General features: G+C 42.3%; 1 protein-coding gene across 2 annotated transcripts in view; it reads right to left on the minus strand.

Moving 5' to 3' along the window:
- Positions 1 to 24,943, minus strand: part of Fnip1 (folliculin interacting protein 1) — a 107,323-nt gene extending 82,380 nt beyond the window's left edge. For both annotated transcript variants that reach the window (XM_045152414.1, XM_045152413.1), the window contains exon 1: positions 24,809 to 24,943. In XM_045152414.1, the coding sequence (XP_045008349.1) occupies positions 24,809 to 24,900 (92 nt within the window). In that variant the 5' untranslated portion in view covers positions 24,901 to 24,943. The remainder of the gene's footprint in view (positions 1 to 24,808) is intronic.
- Between the last annotated feature and the right edge of the window lie 640 nt (positions 24,944 to 25,583).

Genomic DNA, 25,583 nt, shown 5'->3' on the forward strand with positions numbered 1-25,583 from the left:
CAAAGCTTAGGTAAGAGGATCACTGTGAGTTCCAGGCCAGCCAGAAGCTACAGAGTGAGCTCCAGGTGAGCCTGGACTAGAGATGCTGCCTTGAAAAAAAGAAAAAAGTAAAGGAGAAAGGGAAGAACAAGACTTTCATATTATATTTAACTTCATGCATGTTGATAAACTGTAAATAATAATAACTGTAGCCATTTTTTAAAATGTAACAACGAGGGCTGGAGAGATGGCTTAGCGGTTAAGGGCTTACCTGTGAAGCCTAAGGACCCTGGTTCGAGGCTCAATTCCCCAAGACCCACGTTAGCCAGATGCACAAGGGGGCGCACGCGACTGGAGTTCATTTGCAGTGGCTGGAGGCCCTGGCGCGCCCATTCCCTCTCTCTATCTGCCTCTTTCTGTCTGTCGCTCTCAAATAAATAAATAAAAAATGAACAAAAACATTTTTTAAAAAATGTTACAATGAAAAATAAAATAAAATTAAATTAAAATTAAAAAAATGTTACAATGAGCGTTGGAGAGATGGCTCAGTGGTTAAAGGTGCTTGCTTACAAAAGCTTGATAGAGCCTGAGTTGGATTCTCCAGTACCCATGTAAGCCAGCTGCACAAAGTGATGCACATAGCTGAAGTTCATTTGCAGAGGCAAGAGGCCCTAGCATGCCCATTCTCTCTACTTGAAATAAATGATGAATAAAAATATTTTTAAATGTAACAATAAAATGTACCAATAGGACATACTCTGTTGTAATATGCTATTCCAAAGTTTTGCATTTGTTTCTTTCTGTAATTCGCCTTTTGTTCTAGTTACTGAAATTATTGTGTTAGAATGTTTTTCCTATTTATGCCACACTTGTCTAACTCAAGTGAAAAAAGTCTAAGATGCTTAATCAAGGCCTGTTTTTTTTTTTTTTTTTTTTTTGGTAGGGGGAGGAACTTTGTTCTAATCTCATTTTTGTTTGTTTGTTTGTTTGTTTTGGTTTTTCAAGATAGGGTCTCACTCTAGCCCAGGGTGACCCAGAATTCACTATGTATTCTCAGGTTGGCCTATCTCCTACCTGAGTGCTGGAATTAAAGGCATGTACCACCACGCCCGGCTCTAATCCCTTTTTGTTTTTTATTTTTATTTATTTATTTGAGAGCAACAAACAGAGGAAAAGGCAGAAAGAATGGGGCACCAGGGACTCCAGCTACTGCAAACAAACTCCAGATGCAGGCGTCACCTTGTGCATCTGGCTTACGTGGGTCCTGGGGAATCGAGCCTTGAACCAGAGTCCTTAGCCTTCACAAGCAAGCACTTAACTGATAAGCCATCTCTCCAGCTCCTCACTGTGTTTTGTGTTTGTTTGTTTGTTTGAGGTAAGCCCCACAGACTGGCCTTTTTTTCTTTTTAATGTGAGAAAGAGGGAGGAGGAGAGATAGAATTGGCACACCAGAGCTTCTAACCACTGCAACTGAACTTCAGATGCACATGCCCACTCCCCATGTGCATGTGTGACCTTGTGCACTGTGTGACCTTGTGCATCATGGCTTATGTGGGAACTGGAGAACTGAACATGAGTCCTTAGGCTTCACAGGCAAGCAACCTAACCTCTAAGCCATCTCTCCAGCCCTCTTATCTCATTTTTAAGTAAAGCTCAGCATAAATAAGGCCCTGCATTTCTACAAAAAAGAAAAAGTACTTTATTTTCCAAACAGTATAAAGGCAATATCCCCAATATTGACAACTCACATTACCTCTAAACCATCACTAAATAAGTCTCAGGGAATAGACTCTCTTAAAAAGTTCTAACTTAGAGCTAGGCGTGGTGGAACATGCCTTTAATCCCAGCACTTGGGAGGCAGAGGTAGGAGGATCACCAGGAGTTCAAGGCCACACTGAGACTACAGTCAATTCCAGGTCAGCCTGGACTAGAGTGAAACCCTACCTCAAAAAACCAAGTTCAAACTTTCAGACTGACTTGAAAATCATGCATTTGAGCTTTTCTTTTTGCATTTTATACTTTTCCATTATGCTCTATAAAATTTCTTGAAAAATTATTCACAAAGGGTCTTTATTATTACAGAAGAGTAATCAGTGCAACCCACAAAGGTTGCTCCCAGTGTGAAATGCAGCCATCCCAATGTTCAGGTCTACCTACTGAATGGACGAGGAAAGCAAGGGTGGACAGCTAGTATACACACACCAGGAAAAGGACAGACAAACCACAAAAGTTATCAATATCAGCTTAGCAGTTAAGGTGGTTGCCTATAAAGTCAAAGGACCCAGGTTTGATTGCCCAGAACCCACACACACCATATGCACCAAGTGGCACATGTGTCTGGAGTTTGTTGGCAGTAGCTGGAGGCCCTGGTGTTCCCATTCTCCCTCTGTCTCTCTCTTTCTCTCTCTCTCTCTCTATCTCCCTCCCTCCATCTTTCTTTACCTCTTTCTCTCTTAAATAAATAAAACTGAAAAATTATCAATATGATTTTTATACTTGCTAAGTCTTGAAGCCCTAGAATATTTAATACACATCTGGAATATTTGAAGAAAAACAGCCACTGGATTTGACATTTCTCCCAACAGAAGCTCTTTTCTTATGAAAGAGCCTGGGAAGCTAATAAAGCCAGAGATACAATACTAACAAATATTTTCTCATACTCTCTCCCTCACGGAACCTTGAAGATCACAAAATATCTTCTATCAACTTGTAGTTTATTAGTGTTACAGAGTTTTAAAAATACATGCAGTGGCTCAAGTTTCTGTATTAAGGTAGACACAATGGACTTGAATCTATGTATGGGGCCAGTATCTAAGAAACATATACATGAGTAAAAATAATTATAAACTAAGAAAGACTCTAATATGTAGTTAAAATACAGTGGAACATTAGTGCTTGTTTAGTATTTAGTTTCTAGTTCCAAAGTACTATAAATAAAATATGAGACCGCAAACAAATCAACGTAATACCAACTGGTACTAGAAGACAACAGGGCTCTTTTTTTTTTTTTCATGGCAAACAGTTATTTTATTGTGTATGCTATGTTTTCAGAAAGCTGAATAATCTTTCCTCTGAGATTTTAAAATTAGCATGTGAGCAGAATAACATAGTCAACTGAAAATTTTGACAGGAAAAAAATGCTAAATCTCAAAGCATTTTTATACACATATGTAGAAAAAACAATAAGGACAAGAAGCAGTTCAATTAGTAATAGGTACCCAGCTGGGCATGGTGGTACACGCTGTGGTGGTTTGACTCAGGCGTCCCCCATAAATTCAGGTGTTCTCAATGCTAGGTCCCCAGCTGATGGGAGTTGGGAATTAACGCCTCCTGGAGGCAGTGCACTGTTAGGGGTGGGCTTATGGGTATTATAGCCAATGTCCGGCACACTCTCCTGTTCATGTTGTCCACCTTATGTGGGCCGGGGTTGCTGTCCACCCTTTGCTCATGCCATCATTTTCCCTGCCATCATAGAGCTTCCCCCCTGAGCCTGTAAGCCAAAATAAACCTCTTTTTTCCCACAAGCTGCTCTTGGTTGGGTGATTTCTACCAGCAATGTGAACCTGACTACAACACACGCCTTTAATCCTAGCACCGAGAGGAAGAGGGAGGAGGATCGTCGTGAGTTCAAGGCCACCTTGAGACTATATAGTGACTCCAGATCAGCCTGGACCAGAGTGAGACCCTAACTCAAAAAACAAAAATAAATAACAATAGTAAATAAAAACACTTTTAAAAAGAAAATAGATACTCATACTAATTAATCACATAGTTTCATGCTCAATTTAAAAAATGCTGGAGAAAGCCAGGTGTGGTGGTGCATGCTTTAAATCCCAGCACTCGGGAGGCTGAGGTAGGAGGATTGCAGTGAGTTCTGAGGCCACCTGAGAATACATAGTGATTTCCAGGTCAGCCTGAGTTAAGAGTGAGACCTTACCTCAGGGGGGGAAAAAAAAATTCTCACCAGCTATTGCTGCTAAATGCAGATTTATATTAGTAACTAACTGTTATTTTCAAAACAAGTGTGAAAAAACTGAATTCAATAAAGAGTCAAGTATAAAAATATGTCTAGGGATGGAGAGATGGCTTATTGGTTAAGCACTTGCCTACAAGGATCCAAAGCCTTAAGCCTAAGGATCCAAAGTTCAACTCTCTAGAGCCCATGTAAGCCAGACACACAAGGTGATGGAAGCACACAAGGCTGCACATGTGCACAGGTGGCGCACACTTTTGGAGTTTGACTGCAGTGGCTGGAGGCCCTGGTGCACCAATTCTCTCATTAAAAAAAAAATGTCCAATCACAGATTTCTCAAGTTTAATTTGAGAAATCCGATGCAATACTTAAGGGAATTCAAACTCCTAGAAGTTAAGGTACTACTTAAAATTTTCTGCTGCTACGAATCCAGCAGAGTACAGTCAGTAGTTGCCAGCAATTAAAGGAGGCATGGGTCTGCGAAACAGAAAGGTGGCATGAAGGAATTCAGGACACCAGAATTGGTCAGTATCACTGGTTGTGGATAACTGTATGCATGCTGACATGCCTTCCCCATTAAGGAACATGTCACTACCACTCTTCATCATCTTAAGTGCCACAGTCAGTTTCTTACTGTGAAGAGGTATGTATGTATATGCACTTCGTATGTACCAGTTATTGGGGTGAAATCATAAGACATAAAATTAGCCATTTTAAAGTGAACAGTTTATTGGCATTCAGTGTATCTGCAGTGTCTGCAACTGCCTCTTCTATCTAGTTCCAACACTTCAAAGTAAAACCCTTACCCATTCAGAAGTTGATCTTTCTCCTCTTTATCAAAGCACCCTGACAACCAACAGTGTGCATTCTCTCTGCATGAATTTGATAGTTCATAGATATGAAAACGTGTGACTTTTTCTGTTGACTTTTCTTTCACTTAATTTTGTTAGTGTGTATCAGTCCGTGATTCTTTTTATTTTATTAGGAAGGAGGGGGGAGAAGGGAAGAGAGAAAAAAAGAAAATGTGCCAGGGCCTTCAGCTACTGCAAACCAATTCCAGATACATGCATCACTTTGTACATCTGGCTTTCCCATAGGTAGTGGGGAATCGAACCCCAGTCATTATGCTTTGCAGCCAAGTGTCTTAACCACTGAGCAATCCCTGCAGCCCCAACTCATGATTCTTTTTTATATCTGAATAATAATATTCCATTATATTTATATCTGTGTATAGATATTCACTAATTGATAAATATTTGAACTGTTTTCTACCTTTTGACATTTGTGAATGGGGGTACACTGGACCATGCATGCACGTGTGTTTAGGTTCTGTGAGTCTTGCACAGGGCTAGACTCATACAGTTATCTACAACCAGTGATACTGAGCAATTATAGTGCCTTAAAGAATTCCTTCATGCCACCAGATGGGGAACTAGTGTTCACAACACCTAAGTTTATGGGGGACATCAGAATCAAACCACCACAATTGTGTTGAAGGGAACTAGCAGGCTATAAAAGTACCTAAGTATGATTCCATGTGCATGAATCTCAAAATCAGGCAAACTTGATCCCTAGTGTTAGAAGTCAGGATAAGTAGGGTCCTGATGGTGATTCTAGAAAAATATGCAAAGTTCTGTTCTTGAGCTAGGTATTAGTTACCTGGCACTGAATATAGATTCATTTAGCTAAACATATGCAAACTTTTCTTTTACACTATTATTATTATTTTTTTTAGAGACAGAGAGAGAATTGGTGTGCCAGGGTCTCAGCCACTGAAATTGAACTCCAGATACTTGTGCCACCTAGTGGTGGGCATGTGCAACCTTGTGCTTGTCCCAACTTTGTGCACCTGGCTTATGTGGGATCTGGAGACTCACACATGGATCCTTAGGCTTCACAGGCAAATTCCTTAACTGCTAAGCAATCTCTCCAGCCCCCACTATAACATTTTTAGTATTTTTATTTTTATTTATTTGAGATATATATGGAAAAGGAAAATGGGCATGCCAGGACCTCTAGCTGCTGCAAACTATTCCAGACATATGTGCCACCTTGTGCATCTGGCTTACACAGGCACTGTGGAATTGAACCTGGGTCCTTAGGTTTCACAGGCAAGAGCCTTAACCACTAGGCCATCTCTCCAGTGGCCCAATATTTTTAAATGTTGAAAATTAAATGCTTTTCTGCTGTAAATTAGCTAAAGTTCATATTACATTGGAAATTATTTCCATAAAATTCAACCTTGGTGTCTGATAATTCTTTATTATCACTATGCCACTTACACATTTTGTTAATATTAAGCAAGTTTTATTTTCCATATTTTTTTAAATTATAGAACAAGGGGCTTACTTTTCTGCCAAAAGTGTACAATGAACAAGTAGTATGTGGAAACCCTATCAAATCTTCCCTGAAGACTACATAATTATTTCCAGGTCAGCCTGTGCCACAGTGAGACCCTACCTTGAAAAATCAAAAACTAAAATAAAACAGGGCTTGTTTTTACCACTCTTTTATGTGAGCTGACTGTCTTCTAATCTTTGTCCCATTGACAGTTTCATAAATTCTAAATGTGTTATTTGTAATTTTGTTTATTTACCAGCAGAGACAGAGAGAGAGAGAAGACAGACATAATATGGGTACAGCAGGGCCTCCAGATGCTGCATAAGAACTCCAGATGCATGAACCACTTTGTGCAACTGGCTTTACATGGGTACTAGGGAATTGAACCTGAGTCCTTTGTCTTTGCAGGCAAGCACCTTAACTGCTAAGCCATCTCGCCAGCCCTAGATGTGGTATTTTTCTTTGTATTTCAAACTTAAAAATACTTTGTGAAATTTCTTGTTTATGTCTCTTGTAGAAGAAAGTCAAATATACTGAATACTATTTTCCTCATGTATAAAACTATCTAAAACTACTCATTTAAGCTGGGTGTGATGTTGCATGTCTTTACTGCCAGCACTCTGAAGACAGAGGTAGGAAGATCATCATGAGTTCCAGGCCACCTTGAAACTACACGGTGGATTCCAGGACAGCCTGAGCTACAGTAAGACCCTACCTTGAAAAACAAAAACAACAACAAAAGGAAACAAAAAACAATAACAAAAAAAAAAAAAAAAACCTTATTTATTTAGCCATGGTTGATGGTGCATGCCTTTAATCCCAGCACTCAGGGGGCAAAAATAGGAGAATTGCTTTTAAGTCTGAGGTCAACCTGAGCTTGAGTTGAGAACCTACCTCAAAACAAACAAACAAACAAACAATTTCATATGACTATTGAGGGGTCACATGTGCAAACACAAACAGGAAAATAAAATCAGTAACTAGAGTAGTATCCTCAAGAGAATGCTGGAGACCTTCGAAAACTAGTCAACATAAACGCATGCCCAAAACTTACCATAGAAGATTAAACATAAATACCAGGTAGGACAACTAGCAGGATTTTTAAAGAGATCTACAATTACTGTGTGGTACACTCCAGGATAAGCAGTACCAGCAATTTAAAATACAGAGGCCACCTCCTTTCTCATATATTACCAAATATGAATACAATTTTAGATACAGACAGGCTGTTACTGAGTTTTAGACTCTTACTTTAGACTCTCTAGACTTGTTTTTTAGTACATCATACTTTTTTTTTAAATTAACAACTGCCATGATTGTAAACAATATCCCATGGTAATGTCCTCCCTCCCCCCACTTCCCCTTTGAAACTCCATTCTCCATCATATCCCCTCCCCCTCTCAATCAGTCTCTCTTTTATTTTGATGTCATCATCTTTTCCTCCTATTATGATGGTCTTGTGTAGGCACTGTGAGGTCATGCGTATCTAGGCCATTTTGTGTCTGGAGGAGCAAGTTGTAAGGAGTCCTACCCTTCCTTTGGCTCTTACATTCTTTCTGCCACCTCTTCCACAACAGACCCTGAGCCTTGGAAGTTGTGATAGAGATGTTTCAGTGCTGAGCACTCCTCTGTCACTTCTTTCCAGCACCATAATACCTTCTGAAGAGTCCCTCTAGACTTCATAAACAAACTGAATTTAAAATTTTACACAGGAGACGGGAGATGTGGACAAGAATGCATGCTTTACAATCATAAAGACCTGGATTCAACCCCCAAGAACCCACATGAAAAACGAGGCACAGTCACACCTGTCTGTAATCCCAGTGCTGAAGAAAGCAGGTAAAGGAAGATCACTGGCGCTCCCTGGTCAATCTAACTTAAAAATGGGGCACTATAGGGCTGGAGAGATGTTTTAGCGATTAAGCACTTGCCTGTGAAACCTAAGGACCCTGGTGCGAGGCTTGATTCCCCAGGACCCGTGTTAGCCAGATGCACAAGGGGGTGCACGTATCTGGAGTTCATTAGTGGTTAAGGCACTTACCTGAAAAGCCAAAGGATCAAGGTTCAGTTCCCCAGTCTCCACGTAAGCCAGAAGCACAAGGTAGCACATGCCTCTGAAGTTCATCTGCAGTGGCCAGAGGCCCTGGTATGCTCATTCTCTGCCTTTTACTTTCTCAAATAAATAAAATTTCTTTTAAAAAATGCTAAGCTACCAAATATTATTTTACAATAAATGAAAGTTATTTTTTACCAAATGAGTGTTACCAACTGACTAATCATGTGGTCTTCTTTACTAAATAACACCAACAGTGCCATATGCCAGACATTGTTGAAAGACCTTTACATCACACTGACTTACTTGGTGAAGTATTATTTCACTTAACAGATAAGGAAACTAAGGCACAGAGATTGACTACTGGCCACAAACCCAATCAACACAAATTGGCATTCAAAATTGATGAGGTTTGCAGGACCAACAATTTCAGTTTTTTATACTGGTCCACTTTTCTGTTAATACCACAGACCAGGAAAACTAGAGAGATTTATTTTTACTCACAAGTAAGCAAGGGAAAGTATCTAGTGATGGGCTTCTTTTGACTGCAGCCCCAAGGCAAAGCATGGAATCACAAGGAAAGAGACAAAAAACACTTATGTCTTTCTCTGATCTCTTCTAGTATTCAATCATGTAGGCTCTAATCTTATGACCTTATCTACTTTTTTTGGGGGGGGGGGGGTTAGAGGTAGGGTCTGGCTCTAGCCCAGGCTGACCTGGAATTCTCTGTAGTCTCAGGGTAGCCTCGAACTCTTGGAGATCCTATCATCTTTGTCTCCTGAGTGCTGGGATTAAAGAAATGCACCACCATGCACTTATCTAATTTCTTAATCATCTCCTCAAGGCCCCACCTCCAAGCACTACAATTGGGTTGTTTTTTTAAAAGAATACTTTTATTTTTATTTACTCTATGAGAGAGACAGACGAGGTAGAGAAGAGAATGGGCACATGAGGTCTCCAGCTGATGCAAACAAACTCCAGACACATGTGCCACCTTGTGCATCTGGCTTACGTGGGTGCTGGGAAATTGAACCTAGGTCCTTTGGCTTTGCAGACAAGTGCCTTAACCACTAAGCCATTTCCCCTGCCCCTGGGTTACGTTACATAGAGATTAAACTACAGCATGAACTTGAAGAGGATAAAGTATACTCAACCTCACTACATAGCTCTCTCTCTACCTGATAGGCTTTGAGAAAATTGCGTAATTTCTCAGTGCTGCTGTTCCCTCATATATAAAATAAGGATAATAGTATTTGCCTGACATAGTTGTTTTGAGAATTAGATGGCCAGACGTGGTGGCGCACACCTTTAATCCCAGCACTCGGGAGGCAGAGGTAGGAGGATAGCCGAGAGTTCGAGGCCACCCTGAGACTATATAGTGAATTCCAGGTCAGCCTGAGCCAGAGTGAGACCCTACCTCGAAAAAACAAAAAAACGGGGCTGGGGAGGTGGCTTAGTGGTTAAGGGCTTGCCTGTGAAGCCTAAGGAGCTCGGTTCGAGGCTTGGTTCTCCAGGACCCACGTTAGCCAGATGCCCAAGGGGGAGCATGCATCTGAAGTTCGTTTGCAATGGCTGGCAGCCCTGGTGTGCCCATTCTCTCTATCTGCCTCTTTCTGTCTGTCACTCTCAAATAAATAAAAATAAACAAAAATAATTTTTTAAAAAAGAGAATTAGATGAATTAATGTATCTAAAGTCCCTAAAATTCTGCTTATGTTTTTTATATTTTTTTGTTTATTTATTTGAGAGCAACAGACAGAGAGAAAGAGAGAGAGAGGGGGAGGGGGGAGGGGGGAGGGAGGGAGAGAATGGGCAGACCAAGGCCTCCAGCCACTGCAAACGAACTCCAGACACATGAGCCCCCTTGTGCATCTGGCTAACGTGGATCCTGTGGAATCGAGCCTCAAACCGGGGTCCTTAGGCTTCACAGGCAAACGCTTAACCGCTAAGCCATCTCTCCAGCCCTGCTTATGTTTTTTATATCTATGTATCTACAGTAATGTAGAGAGAGAAGGGTAGAGTATTCAGGTACACCAGAGCCTCTAGCCACTGCAAACAAACTCCAGATGCATGTGCCACTTTGTACATTGGGTTTATGTGGGTACTGGGGAATTGAACACAGCTTGTTAAGCTTTGCAGGCAAGCACCTTAACTATTGAGCCATCTTTCTAGCCCTCATCTTATATATTTTTTTAAATTTTATATCTTTTATTTTTATTTACTTATTTGAGAGTGACAGACAGAGAAAGAGGCAGAGAGAGAGAGAATGGGCGCGCCAGGGCTTCCAGCCACTGCAGACCAATTCCAGATGCGTACGCCCCCTTGTGCATCTGGCTAACGTGGGTCCTGGGGAATCGAGCCTCAAACCTGGTCCTTAGGCTTCACAGGCAAGTGCTTAACCGCTAAGCCATCTCTCCAGCCCTCATTTTATATTCTTAATAGAACCTATGCCTCTCCTTTTCAGGCTGTAGAGATGACTTAGCAGTTAAGGCTCTTGCCTGTGCAACCTAAGGACCCAGGTTTGATTTCCCAGTACCCACATAAGCCAGATGTAAAAGGAGGTGCATGTATCTGGAATTTGCAATGAGTGGCTAGAGGCTCTGGTACACCCATTCTCTATCTGCCCTCCCTTCAAATAAATTATTTTCTTAAAACCCCCTTTTTAATTTTTATTTATTTATTACTTGAGAGAGAAACAGAGAGAGGCAGATACAGAGAATGGGTGTGCCAGGGCCTTCAGCAGCTCCTGATACATATGCCACCTTATGTATCTGGCTTATGTAGGTCCTGGGGAATCAAACCTAGGTTCTTGGGCTTTGCAGGCCAAGTGCTAAGCATCTCTATGGTCTTCTTTTTCTTTATTTTTTATTGCCAGGTTTATTTAGCTCAAAGGAAATATTTTCAGAATTTTTTTTGTCTATTGCTAAGTTATTGCCTATTTTATTAATCTTGGTTCTGAGCTTTCCTGTTTCTATTTTCTTTGAATGTAGTTTTCCATTTTCTATTTACTTAATTAGAATAGTTATCAGTTCATTAAAACTTTGAACCTTCTCTTTGTAAAAAAGTTATTTCAAAAAGACAGGAAGGTTTGCACTTGCTAGGAATCAAAGATGATCTTACTTCTTATCTTACCTAGTTCCCTAGACCTATTTAACCAGGACCCCTCCTGAGAAGGTCTTTCATAGAATTTAAACATTGTGCTTTGTTAAGTTCAGCCCCCAGAACTTGGTGTCATACCTGGCCTCTTCCTGAGATAGACCCTAGCCCAAACCAACCAGCTGTCCCTCTGGTTCACCTGAACTGGAAGACAGCCCACCATTATAAGGTTATAAATACCTTTGCAAGGGGAAGGCAGGCTCTCGGGCCACTTGGGAACTTCTAGCTGTGGGTGAATTTTTCTCTCTGGCAGGGCCTGGGCACAGCCCAGGCTTAGACCCAGTGGGGAGGGACCCCCTAGCCCTTACTCTCCGCACAGGCTCTTTTACCTCCTCCAGCTCCCCACGTGGCAGGAGCTTCTTCTTTTTCATTTTTTTAAGATTTATTTTTATTTTATTTGTTTATTAGAGACAGACAACAGAGAAAGAGAGGGAGAATGGGCATACCAGGGTCTCTAGCCACCATAAAAGAACTCCAGATGCATGTGCCACCTTGTGCATCTGGCTTACATGGGTCCTGGAGAATGGAACCTGGATCCTTAGGCTTCACAGGCAAATAAATGCCTTAACCACTAAGCCATCTCTCCAGCCCTGGCAGGAGCTTCTTGAACTTTTTTTTTTTTTCATGTATTCTTCCCAGGTCCTCCACATGGGATCTCTAGCCACATGGGTACCTTTCCTGTATGTCCCTCAACAAATATAATAATTTTTTAAAAAATGTTATTTCACTGAAAGATTTTAGCAACAACCCAAATTTTATAATGTTTATTATAATGCAATTCTAATTGTTTTTTAATTTCATTTGTTTCTTTTCCTTGAACATTTTTTTCCCCACAACTATTCTATTGAAAATAAGAAAGGGGGGCTGGAGTTATGGGCCAAGCAGTTGAGGTGCTTGCCTGCAGAGGCTAACAACCCAGCTTCAATTCCCCAGTACCCATGTAAAGCCAGATGCACAAAGTGGCGCAGATTATCTGAAGTTCGTTTGGGGTGGCTGGAAACCCTTGTGTCCATTCTCTGTTTCTTTTTTGTATCTCTGCTTGCAAATAAATAAATAAATTTTTTTGTTTGATTTTTGGGTTTTTTTTTTTTTAAAGTAAGAAAGGGCTGGAAAGATGGCTTAGCTGTTAAGTGCTTGCCTGTGAAGTCTAAGGACCCCAGTTCAAGGCTCAAATCCCCAGGACCCACCTTAGCCAGATGCACAAAGAGGCGTATGCGTCTGGAGTTCAATTTCAGTGGCTGAAGGCCATGGCATGCCCATTATCACTCTATTTCTCTCTATATCTGCCTCTTTCTGTCTGTTGCTCTCAAATAAGTAAATAAAAATAAGCAACAAAAAAAAGTAAGATTTCTTCCTCCAATTTCCAAGTGCAGGTTTCTACATATATCCATTATACCAAATACATATCAGTTTTATTTTAAAGCTTTTTGTTTTGTTGGTGTCTTTGGTTTCTGAGATAGGACACCACTATGTCTATCACTAAAATGTTTTTGATTCTTAATTTTTTGGTTACTTGATTTTCAGCGAGGAGAAAGATATATGTTTAAATCACACACTATAATAGTAGATACATTCACTTCACCCATTTCTGCTTGATACTTTTTGCTTAACATATTTTCTAAACATGTTATAATGGCTAGTGAATTAAGCCTTTCACTATTAGTAAGTTTTCTTTGTCTTAAAGTCTATTTTATATGATGCAACTTATACTAGCTTTTTGTTTCGTCTCATGTTTCTATATTCACGTATCTTGGACTAAACCTGAAATATACTAACTAAAACAAGCGAAGCACAAGAGGAAGCACATGATTACAGCTGGAGTCTGTGCACACACAGTCAAATAGAAAAGTAATCTATAGCAGCAGAAGTCAGGACTGTGGTAATCCTAGGAATAGGTGAGAGGGTGGCTAAAAAGGGAAATGAGGCAGGCTTGTATGCCGATACTGTTTCTACATTTGGGTGTTGACTGTGTAAGTATATTCACTTCAAGAAACTGTACTGAACTGTTACACACAAAAAAGCATACTGTTACTAAAAACTACTAAATTGTACATCTACTGGTAGAGGGAGTATTACAATGGTCAAGGCATATACAAATGGCTATTCACTGCAGGATTATTTCTGTAATAGCTAAGGATGGGAAAGAATCCAATGCTAATCAAACAATAGGAGATAGTTATTGTTACACACTTTCAACAAATAAATTTACAGATGCTAAAATGAATTATAACAGGAGGGCTGGAGAGATGGCTTAGCGGTTAAGGCCTGCTAGGCCTAAAGAGCCAGGTTCGACTCTCCAGGTCCCACATAAGCCAGATGCACATGGTGGAGCATGCACCTGGAGTTTGCAATGGCTAGAGGCCTTGGCATGCCCATTATATCTCTCTCTCTCTCCCTCTCCCTCCCTCCCTCTCTCTCTCTCTCTCTGTCTCTAATAAATACATAAATAAAAATAAATCAGAAAAAAATTTAAAAATTTTTAAAATTAACTTTAAAAAAAAAAGAATGAAAACAGCAGAGTGAGGTAGTTCATACCTATAATCCCAGCTACTTGGAAGTCTGAAGCAGGAGGATCACAAGCTCAAGACAATCTGGGCAACTCAGCAAAATCTCGTCTCAGTATCAAGTAAAAATGGCTTGTGATATAAGGTCAGAGGTGGAATGTTTGCTCAGGGTGCAGACCCTGGATACAATCCTCAGTACTACACATACACAGCAACCAGACTGTGGCACACATCTGATTTCTCAGCACTTAGGAGGGAGGCTGTGGCAGAGGACCAGGAGTTCAAGGCCAGCTTGAGTTACACATAGAGAGACCCTTTCTCAAAAAAGAAAACTGTAATTTCTATATACTGGTTGAATAATCTCCATGATTAATTAAATGATAAAAGAAACACAAAATAATAGATAACAAAACTAACCTCTTAGTATGAACTATGCGAGAGATAATTATGTATGTATATCTACACAACATTTGCTAACATTACTAAAGAGACTGGAAAGAAAATGAAAACTAAAAAAATGGGTACTATAGGAAGGAAGAAAATGGCAGAAAACAAGAATGGAAACAGAACTATATGAACTATTTTTGTCTCATAGCTTGACTATGGAAACATGTTTTACACACCGTTTCAGAAATTTTTTAAAAGACCATTATAGGTAATTTAGAAAGAAAGGAATGAATGTATTAGGGTGCAGAGATGGCTCCAGAGTTAAAAGCACTTCCTATGCAAGCATGAGGATCTGAGATGGCCTGAGAGAGTTCATGTTAGAGCCCCAGGATCCACATTAGCAGCTGGGTTTGGTCACACCTGTCTCTAACCCCAGTCCAGTGGGAAGCAGAGACCAGAGAATCACCAAAGCCCAAAGGCAAGCCCCAGGATCAGTAAGATCTCAGCTCAAATAAGAACAAATGGTGGGAGGTGAAAGAATGATGAAAGGGGACATCCAATGGACCCCTCCTACCGCTGCAAACACATGGCGCCTCATGGACATACACATGTGTATACGCCACACATACCCCAACACACACCACTACCACCATTACGTAAAACACATGCAAGAAAAGAAATAAGGTCCTACATATGTAATTGGTGACTTAAGAAGGATATAAGTTAAAAACAAAAAAGGGGAACCAGAGAGATGACTTCACAGTAAAGGCACTTGCCAGCAAAGCCTAAGGACCCAAGTTCAATTCCCTAGTACCTACATAAGCCAGATGCACAAGGTGACACGTGTGTCTGGAGTTTGCAGTGGTTAGAGGCCATGGAGTGTCCATTCTGTTTGTCCCCCACCCCACCCTCAAAGGAATAATAAAAAAAAAAAAATTAGGGCGGGAGAGATGGCTTAGCAGTCAAATTGCTTGCCTGCAGGGCCAAAGACCCATGTTCGACTCTCCAGATCCCACATATGCCAGAAGCAAATGTGAGGCAAGCGCAAGGTCGCACATGCCCACTAGGTGGCATTAAGCATATGGAGTTTGATCTCAGTAGCTGAGGCCCTAGCCTGCCAATTTTCTCTCTCTCTCTCTCAAACAATTTTTTTTTTAAATCTGAAAGTTTTACATATACATATATATATTAGCCATGCAGGGTAGAGTTATTACTACACTCTTCTGTACATGCTATCCAGCAGTGTTTGGATGAACTTGAATATACACATGTAAAATAGGATTTAATGGAGGGTCAAGGGATGCACTCTAGTGCTCCCTTAACTGACTGTACATGCAGCCTTTATTCTGTTTGAGACAGTCAAAGCTACAGATCACAAGTATGCATCAGAACAGATCATGAGCTGTTTATATTTATCAGGAAATCTTTGGAGAAGCTGTGAGTTTCCTGTCTTCAAAAAGCTCCACCCAAGGTGCATAGTCTTCTATGTCCCCATGCTTAGCCTGGGCAGAGATTAGCCTTTTGCCTATTAGCTAGATCTCCACACTCTTCCTACCAAGATGAATTGGGATCCTTGGGGAAAATGACCTTGGGGTAGAAAAATGCTCACAACAGCACATTCTGGGGCCTTGAAGGCTTTTCGAGATAAGTGAAAAGAGTGTAAGGGCTAGCCTAGAAAATATAATGACTACAGAGAGTGAAGCAAATGCTAAGAAAAGTTGGTATACTAGCTCACATCTATAGTCCCAGCACCTGACAGGCTGAGTGAGGAGGGTCAACATGAATCTGAGGCCAGGATGAGCGATAAAATGAGCTGTAGGTCAACCTGGGCTAGAGTAAGACTCTGCCTCCAAACAATGACCAAAAAAAAAAACCAACAACAACAACAAAATCAACCAAAAATATCTCAGTGGTCACACCTCTGAAGGCTGCTAGGACAACAAATCATTTTAAAAATTATAAGTGAAATAAAGTGTCACCTTTCCTACACATGAAGCTCAGAAGAATGGTAATTAGTAAATGTCATTTTATAAACCCTAATGAAATGTTACAGTGGATCTCAAAGAGTATGCCTCCACACACAGCAGCAGCAGCATTGGCAATAATTAGAAAATATTATCAGCAATACAAATTCTTGGGAGTAGAACCCAACATTCTGCATTCTGACTAAACACTTCCCCTGCCCCCAGATGATTCTGATGCATAGTATAAGGTTGAGAATCACTGACACAACTGACCCAGTCATTAACATCAATATATGCTAAATCCATTACATGAAAGGTTTTTGGGAAACCTTACAATGAAGGCATCAGAATGGCACCGTCTCAACCTTACAGACCACCTTAGTCCCTCCAGATAATGTGTGCTTCCTAGTCAAATACAATACCAAAAGGAAGAGGGCTGGTTTAGCAGTTAAGGTGCTTGCCTGCAAAGCCAAAGGACCCAGGTTTGATTACCCAGGACCCATGTTAGCCAGATGCACAAGGGGGCGCACATGTCTGGAGTTTGTTTGCAGTGACTGGAGGCCCTGGTGTACCCATTCATATTCTCTGTCTTCCTTTTTCTGTCAAATAAATAAATAAAAATAAAATATTTTTAAATGACTGATATAAAAGCATATTTAAATAATTCATCCGAAAATAATTTTTACAAAACATTCTAAAAATGCAATAGAGAGTAAATTAGCCAGGCGTGGTGGCGCATGCCTTTAATCCCAGCACTTGGGAGGCAAAGATAGGAGGATCACCGTGAGTTCGAGGCCACCCTGAGACTCCTAGTGAATTCCTGGTGAGCCTGGACTAGAGTGAGACCCTACCTCGAAAAAAAAAAAAAGAAAGAAAGAAAGTAAAAAATTGGGGGGAAAAAGTCAAGAAAATGGAATTCCATAAAATGAAGCTCCCCTTGGAGATCTTACTAATGAAGTTTCTATAATTAGTGATGAAATTAAAGAAAGCGTGCACAAAATTCTCTAGGAAATGCCTCCAGAATGACATGCCCAGCAACAGAAAAAGAATTAAAAACAAAACAAAACAAAAAACAGAAATCAAGGTAGATTATTCTAAAGTTTCAGAATAACTAAGAAAATTCCATGCTGGGCGTGGTGGTACATGCCTTTAATCCCAGCACCTGAGAGGCAGAGATAGGAGGATCACTGAGAGTTCAAGGCCACCCTAAGACTACATAGTGAATTCCAGGTCAGTATGAGCTAGAGAGAGAGACTCTACCTCGAAAAACAAAAACAAAAAACAAAAATCCAAAGTACTTCCTTTATCTTTGGATTTTTCTGCTATAATACTGGAAACCAGAAGACATGAAGTGATGTCTTCAGATTTCTGAGTTTAAACGATTTTCAAGAGCTAGAGAGATGTACATCTTAGCGGTTAAGGCACTTGCCTGGGAAGCCTAAGGAACCATGTTTGACTCTCCTGATCCCATGTTAGCCAGATGCACATGAAGCAAGTGCAAGGTTGCACATGCCCACTAGGTGGTGCAAGCCTCTGCAGTTCAATTTCAGTGGCTGAGGCCCTAGTGTGCCAATTCTCTCTTCCCCTCTGTCTGTCTGTCTGTCTCTCTTTCTCTATCTCTTACTTTCTCTAAAATTTAAAAAAAGATTTTCAATCTAGAATACTATAGCCAACAAACTGCCAAGCAAGCATAAAAGAATTGTTTAGTTTTGTGAAATCTTTAAGATTCTATTTTAGATTTGCAAAATCTTATACTGCTTTGATAAAGTATTAAATATTTAATTTAGTGAAAAGTAATTTCTATTATATTACTTCAATTTTATAGATGTGTAGTTTGTGTCCTCTTCTAAACTAGGACTTGTTCATTTATTTTATTTTATTTATTTGAGAGCGACAGACATAGAGAGAAAGACAGATAGAGGGACAGAGAGAGAAAGGGCGCTCCAGGGCTTCCAGCCACTGCAAACGAACTCCAGACGCGTGAGCCCCCTTGTGCATCTGGCTAACGTGGGACCTGGGGAACCGAGCCTCGAACCGGGGTCCTTAGGCTTCACAGGCAAGCGCTTAACCGCCAAGCCATCTCTCCAGCCCTAAACTAGGACTTGATCAATATACAGTATAAAATATAACGTTGTATTATAGTTATCATAAACAGATCATAAAATTGAAGAGTATAAATACAGTATCAAGTCCATACTTTGAAGGTCTGGTAACAACAGGTGCACCTTGTTAACTTCAAAATCTGCATCTTTTATATTAATGGAAATCTTTAAAAATTATGTAACAGACCATTACAGAGTAGGAAGCCAAGCCAAGAAGGCTTAAAAAGCTCAATAATCAGAGCCTCCAAATACAAGTGTAACTGTATATAGCAAACAGTTCATTAGCACACATGTTCTTGATTCTAGCTACTATAAATCTAAGCTCTTCATTAGGGAGAAGTGAGGTATAGGAGAATGGCCAAACAGGTTTGGATGATTTGGATTAATGTGCATGTGTATTGAAGCATATTCTGTATTACATAGTTTATAGAAGGATGTAAATCCTTAGAGCTCGGCTGTGTCCCTCAAGAGCTAGGTTAAGCTAGTACTACAGTTCCACAAAAGGTCCACTTAATCATACAGTACTTAAGGAGCCAGAATGTTCAGGAAAGACCTACGAACAAGCACACCAACTATTCTAACTGCTATGAGGAGTACTTAGAAAATATAATCTATTCTGGAAAATGAGGCCATCCTTTAAAAAAAATAACTAAATTTTTCTTTAAACTGGCAAAGAGGGAAAAAACCTGCTTAAATTATCATTAAATAAGTTACTTCAGGCAAATCACCCAATTTTCTAAAGCATCGTTGTTAAGTCAATTAAAACTTTTTTTTGCTGGGCATCACACATCTTTGCTTGGGAGGCAGAGGTAGGAGGATCATTGTGAGTTCAAGGCCAGTTGAGACTACATAGTGAATTCAGTGACTATTTTTATTTACTTGTTCATCCATCAAATACTCAGTGAACGTCATCTTGAGCCAGGCACCAGAAGGAAACCAGTTAAGAGGCTATGCCCTTACACAGCCTGAAATGAAGTGAAGGATACAGACACACATAAGCAAGCACAACACAAGAAGATAGCCATCAAGGGCTGGGGCTATGACTCAGTGGCAGGGTACCTGCCTAGTACTTGTGAGGACCTGGGTTCCATCCCCAGCATGAAAGGGAGAAGGAAGTGAAAGAGAAGGGAAACAGGGGGAGAAGATTAGGGAGAGGAAAAATAAAGGACAATATAGGTTCTACTGAACCTCCCCTGACACACCTTATTTTGGAAGGGGTGGTATTTGACACAGAATCTTGCTATGTGCTCTGGCTGGTGTGGACTTTGCTACATAGACCAAGCTAGCCTGGAACTTGCAGTGATCCTACTCCTGCCTCTACCTCTGAAGTACTGGGATTACAACCATGTGCCACCATGCTGAGCTCCACTGAAGTTCTAAAAAAAAAAAAAGGGGAGCTAGGGGCTGCATAGATGGCTTAGCAGTTAAGTCACTTGGCTGCAAAGCCTAAGGACCCATGTTTGACTCTCCAGATCCCACATTAGCCAGATGCACAAAGGTGAGGCAAGCGCAAGGTCACACATGCCCACTAGGTGGCACAAGCATCTCAAGTTTGATTGCAGTGGCTGAAGCCCTAGCACACCAATTTTCTCTCTCTCTCTCTCTCCAAAAAAAGAAAAAGAGAAAAGAGAAGAGAAGAGAACAGAACAGAAGAGAGAAGAGGGCTGGGAAAATGGCTCAGCTGTTAAAAGGTACTTGCTTGCAAAGCCTGCTTGGGTTCAATTCCCAAGCCACCAATGTAAGCCAAACACAGAGAGTGGCACAAGTGTCTGGTATTTGTCTGCAGTGACTAGAGGTCCTGGCACACCCATCCAATCAACACACACACACTTGCTCATATGCAAATACAAACTGTTTTGTAGTTAAAATGTTTTGAAGCCACTGCTCAAAATGATGTTCAAACATGAACCACAGTATTCTAAAAAAAAAAAAAAAAAAAAAAAAAACTCCAAGTCAGACACCCACATCCTAAAGAAAAACTAGAAAGACTGGAAAGGAGACACAAGAAGCCAGGCATGGTAGCATACACCTGTATTCTCAAGTTCTAGGACCGTATGGGCTACACAGAAAGACACTGTTTCAAAAAGACAGGAAAGGAGGGCAGAAACTGGAAGTGAGGCTCTTGGGTAGTTAAAACACTTGAGAACCTGTCAGGCACTTGATTCTCAAAACATAAGGTAGGTTGAAAAGACAGCTGGACTACCTTTCCACTCCAAGAAGTATTTTATGCTGAGACCTGATACATTACTTGTTCCTTTCCCCCTCACCACAGGGAGAGAAATAGGTCACCTAGGCTTACACCAATCAGGGCCCAATCATGAGTAAGCTCAGTGGTGATAGTAAGAACAGTGTGTTTAGAACTTGTGCTGAAAATCCTGAGTACCGCCTGCCTTGTAGATGAGGAGCACTACTAGTAGATTTCATGATAAAAGAATGAAGCCTCAACACTTACAGTTCATTAAGTGCCAAAACTCACCGTAAAAAACAAGAAATACAGACACAGACACAACCCCACCTTTACAACTACATGAGAGTGTTTCCCACAGCTAGATACACAAATATCACTGGGGCAGGAATCTGAACTCTGGTCAAATATACTAGCCACACTCAGTAGAAGAATAACATGTCAAGTTGAAGAGTCTGGACTTTGTTTTGGATTTGCACCTGTCTGGTTTTAAGTATTAAGTGCTGGCATTAGTTTGCTAGGCAAGACTAACAGACTGATGAACAGGTTGTTAACAGAATCCTTGCTAAAAACAATAAGAACAACTTTCTATCTTAGAAAAACACAAAAAGATGGGTGTAGTAGCCCACACCTTTACTCCCAGCAGAGACAGAGGTAGGAGAATCACTGTGAGTTCCAGGCCAGCCTGAGACTACACAGTGGATTCCAGGTCAGCTTGGGCTAGAGTGAGACCCTGCCTTGACAACACCTTATTTTTCTGAGACAGGGTCTCTCACTGAACCTAGAGTTCACTGAATCAGTTGGACTAGCCACCCAGTGAGCTCTAGGGTTTCTTTGTCCTCGCCTCCCCAGCACAAGGATTACAGATATGTACCACCATGCTTTTATGTGAGTTCTGGAAATCTGAACTCAGGTCCTTATGTCTGCATGCCAAGTACTTTAGTCATGGAGCCATTTCCCCAGCCCTATTCATTATTCCTGTTCCTGCTGTACAGTAGTCGCTGGGGAGGACAGAGGCAGCATCTTCTAGGTAGCACCTTGCTTCCCAAATAACCAATGGGCATGACAACAAAAGGCCTATAATCCCAGAAGGATGAGGCAGGAGGATTGTCTGTTAAAGGCCAGGGAATTCAAAAGCAGTTTGTACAACTACATAGTGAGGTGTTTTAACTTCCTAAAAAAAAGCAGTTATGTAAGTGATTGAAAAATCTATCCTATGGTATCTTTCAGACTGATCTCCAGCTCAAGCAACAACAAAAGCCCAGAGGATTCTGTAAGAGAGGTCCTAAGAACCAAGCATGGCAGGAAGGCAGTGGCCCTTGGCCATCTTTTCCAATGAGGTAACCATGAAAGACAACACAGAAAGATACGTATGGCTTCTTTATTGAAAGTATCTCCTGTCTTGAAGTCCTACTATGGCAGATTAAGTTTATAAACTAACTACAACAAATGCCTCTCCCAAAAGTTTTTAGTTCACTCAAAATGCTAGGTTATATAAAAACATGGTTTAGAACATTTTAGGCAAATGCAAATTAAAAGGACAATTAGCCAAGTATGGTGGAGGCAGAGAATTACCAGGAGTTCAAGGTCACTCTAAGACTACACAGTGAACTCCAGATCAGCCTGGGCTACAGCAAGATCCAACCTTGGAACCTGCTCCCTCCCCATATGGAAAAAAAAGCCCATGAATGAGTACGATATACAGATACACAGTTGGAACAGCTAGAACTAAAAGACTCAAATAAATGATACTGTTATGTTACATGTTTCTTACAATAAAAAATGTATTCAGTCTGGGTGTGGTGGCACACGCCTTTAATCCCAGCACTTGGAAAGCAGAGGTAGAAGGATCGCCATGAGTTTGAGGCCACCCTGGGACTACATGGTGAATTCCAAGTCAGTCTGGGCCAGAGTGAGACCCTACCTAGGGGGAGAGGAGTGGATAACAGGAATGCATCTCAGTACCATCACACATAAGACTCCACAAGTCAAAGCCAGTGACAGAAAGCACATCAGTGTGGGGGTGGGGAGGGAGAGAATTACCATGGGATATATTTTAAAAATTAAAAAAAAAAAAAAAGAAAGCACATCAGTTAGTGCCTGAGGTGGAAAGGGTTTAATGGACTGACTGCAAAGGACAAACAGAATTTTAGGTCAATGGAACTGTCTAAAGAGTACACAACTGTATACATACAATAAGACATTCAGAACTATACCCTTAAATACACTGATATTTATTGTATATAAATTCTAGCTCATGAAGTTTTTTTTAAACTAGGTTACACCGGGCTTGGTTGCACACGCCTTTAATCCCAGCACTTGGGAGGCAGAGGTAGGTAGGAGGATCACCATGAGTTTGAGGCCACCCTGAGACTACATAGTGAATTCCAGGTCAGCCTGAGCTAGTGAGACCCTGCCTTAAAAACAAAACAAAAAGCTAGGTTACTCAGATCTTCAAGTCACTAGCTATGTAATATTTAACTTCTCACTTGTACATAGATGTTCATAACAATTGCATTTATGCTGTAACTACTGCTACTGGGTCCACACGGGAAAAAAAAAGAATATAGAGTTATCTATACTGCTATATATATATATATATATATAGACAGATATATCTATACTTGCCCTTTCACAAGGTTGTTGTGAAACAATAAATGAGATTACTGATGAGAAAGTTCTTTGGCAACTGTAAAGTATTACACAACTACACAGAATTGACAAAAACAGACATAAAATATATTGTCACATTAGTGATTTGAGAACCTTGTAATCTTAAGTACCCATAGTGTGCTCTATAGAAACAGTTACCTATCCAAATGCCATCTTTTAAATGTCACTCCAGAACCTGCTTCTTATTGTATCTGAGTTACTGGATGTCTCCATGTAGTATTATCTACTATTATCTACACTTTCATTTTTCAAAGGGAAAAAAAATAAAATGTTTAAATAAGTCAGATGAACAAGGCAAGACTTTCATTTCTCAGTGGGGGAAGGAGGTATCTAGAAAACCTTTATTAATCACTTTTCCAAAATGGTCACAATTGACGTTTTTCTTCCTCTAAAATATCAATTTTCTTTCTGCTTAATATTTCAGTCCACAGATATTTCCTGAATGCTTCCTGATGTGCCCTGCATTAGTGACAGGGTGAATAATTTCAAGAATCTTAAAACTTGTGCGGTACAATCATTTCACACTTGCAAAATACGGGATTCTTTTCCCCCTGCCCTCCGCAAACTACAGTGCAACTGAGTTCTCTGCTATAACACCAAGTTTGAGTATAGCACTGACATTTGGCCGAGATGCCTTTGCAAGTTTCCACGCTGCATTTTTTTTGTTTTGGGCGGGGGTAGGACACACATGAACAGAATTCTTCGAATCCAGTCCCATGACTAAATTTTCCCTCCCATCCAAGGTTGTATCAAAGCTAGCAATTCGAAAAAGTTATTCTAACCAGCAACAGGTAGTGCAACCAGAAATTAGCAAAGCCTTGTAATAATATCACAATAGATGGATGGATGGATGGATGGACAGACAGACATACAGACAGATAGATAAATTGTGCTACCGTTTCCGATTTGCAAAGATTCCTTTCAGTATCAGGTGTAAGACGGGTTGGGGGTGGGATTCCACCACCAACCCAGAGACCGACCCTGCTTTCGGCCTGGGGTCACCAGTTCCCGTAACCTCTTGGGTTTCACGTTTCTCCTTTGACAACGTCTGGCCGCTCTCTCCAACAACTTGCACGGCAGCAATCCGCGGTTCCAAGAACCCCCGACAGCGCGGGCAACCGCCCAGCCTCGGCTCCGGGGCAAGCTGGCCGGGCGGGCGGGCGGGCGCGGGGCTCCCGATCCTCGCGCGGAGCCTGGTCACGCGGGACGGGCGCACAGGAGCTCCGGGCGCGGACGGCCGACTCCCGTTCGGGCCAGCAGGGTCGCGTGGCGGCCGGCCGGACGTAAACAAACCGGCCGCGAGCGGGGTGGAGCGGGGTGGGGGAAGGGGAAGCGGCCGCGGCCGGGACGCGGGACCGCGCTCGACCCGCAGCCCGCGGGGCCTCGGGGCCGGGCCGGCCTGGAGCCGGGGCGCGGGCTTCCCTGCCCGCCTCGCGCGCGCACGCACTCACGCCGAGCCCGCAGGCCGGCCGGCGGCCCCGCAGCGCCCTTACCTGAACGCGCAGTCCGGGTCGCGGGCGTCTCGGCCCGGTGCGCCCAGCCCGCTCCGCTTGCTGAAAAGCTTCTGAAACAACGTCGGCGCCATGGCTGACCACCGTCGACGCCTGGGGGGTCGCACGCTCGAGCTCGGTCGGGGTATCCCCCCCCCACCCCGCCCCCAGCTCCTAGAGCCGCCCCGCCACCCCCATGGGCGCCTCAGTCATATGACAGAAATTAGTCACTTCAAACGGCCACGGCGCGCGGGGCGGGGCGCGGGGCCGCGCCAGCGCTGATTGGCTGGCGCCGAGCCTCGGTCACGTGGCGGCGCGAGGAGCGGGGAGGGGCACGGAGGAGGGCGGGGGGCGGGTGGGGGCGGGGCGGAGAGCGAGGCGGGCTCCCATTGGCTGGCCGGCGGGCGGCATCACGCGGCAGCTCACGGGGCGGGGCGTGCGCCGGGGAGGGGGAGCGCGCGGCGGGGAGTGGGGGAGAGCGCGGGTGCTGGGCGCTGTGGATGCGTGAAGCGGGAGCGTGGGGACGACGCTGGAGGGGCCCCGGCACCCCGACGAAGAGAAGACTCGAGGACATCTCTGGCGGCAGATCCTTCCCCCTCCAAGCCCCTGCTTCTGCGATTTCGCACGTCTCCGCGACGCTCCGGCCCCGGAGCTCCCCCGCCCCCACCCGCCGAGATGAACTTGGAGCCCCGTCCCGGGCACGCCCCGTGTCTGCCACGCGGGGCCGCCCGGGCTTCCGAGGTGTTTCTCGCGGAGGCTGGCTGCTGGCCGAGCCGAC

The sequence above is a fragment of the Jaculus jaculus genome, chromosome 6 (genome assembly GCF_020740685.1).
Source record: "Jaculus jaculus isolate mJacJac1 chromosome 6, mJacJac1.mat.Y.cur, whole genome shotgun sequence".
NCBI classification, from domain to species: domain Eukaryota; kingdom Metazoa; phylum Chordata; class Mammalia; order Rodentia; family Dipodidae; genus Jaculus; species Jaculus jaculus.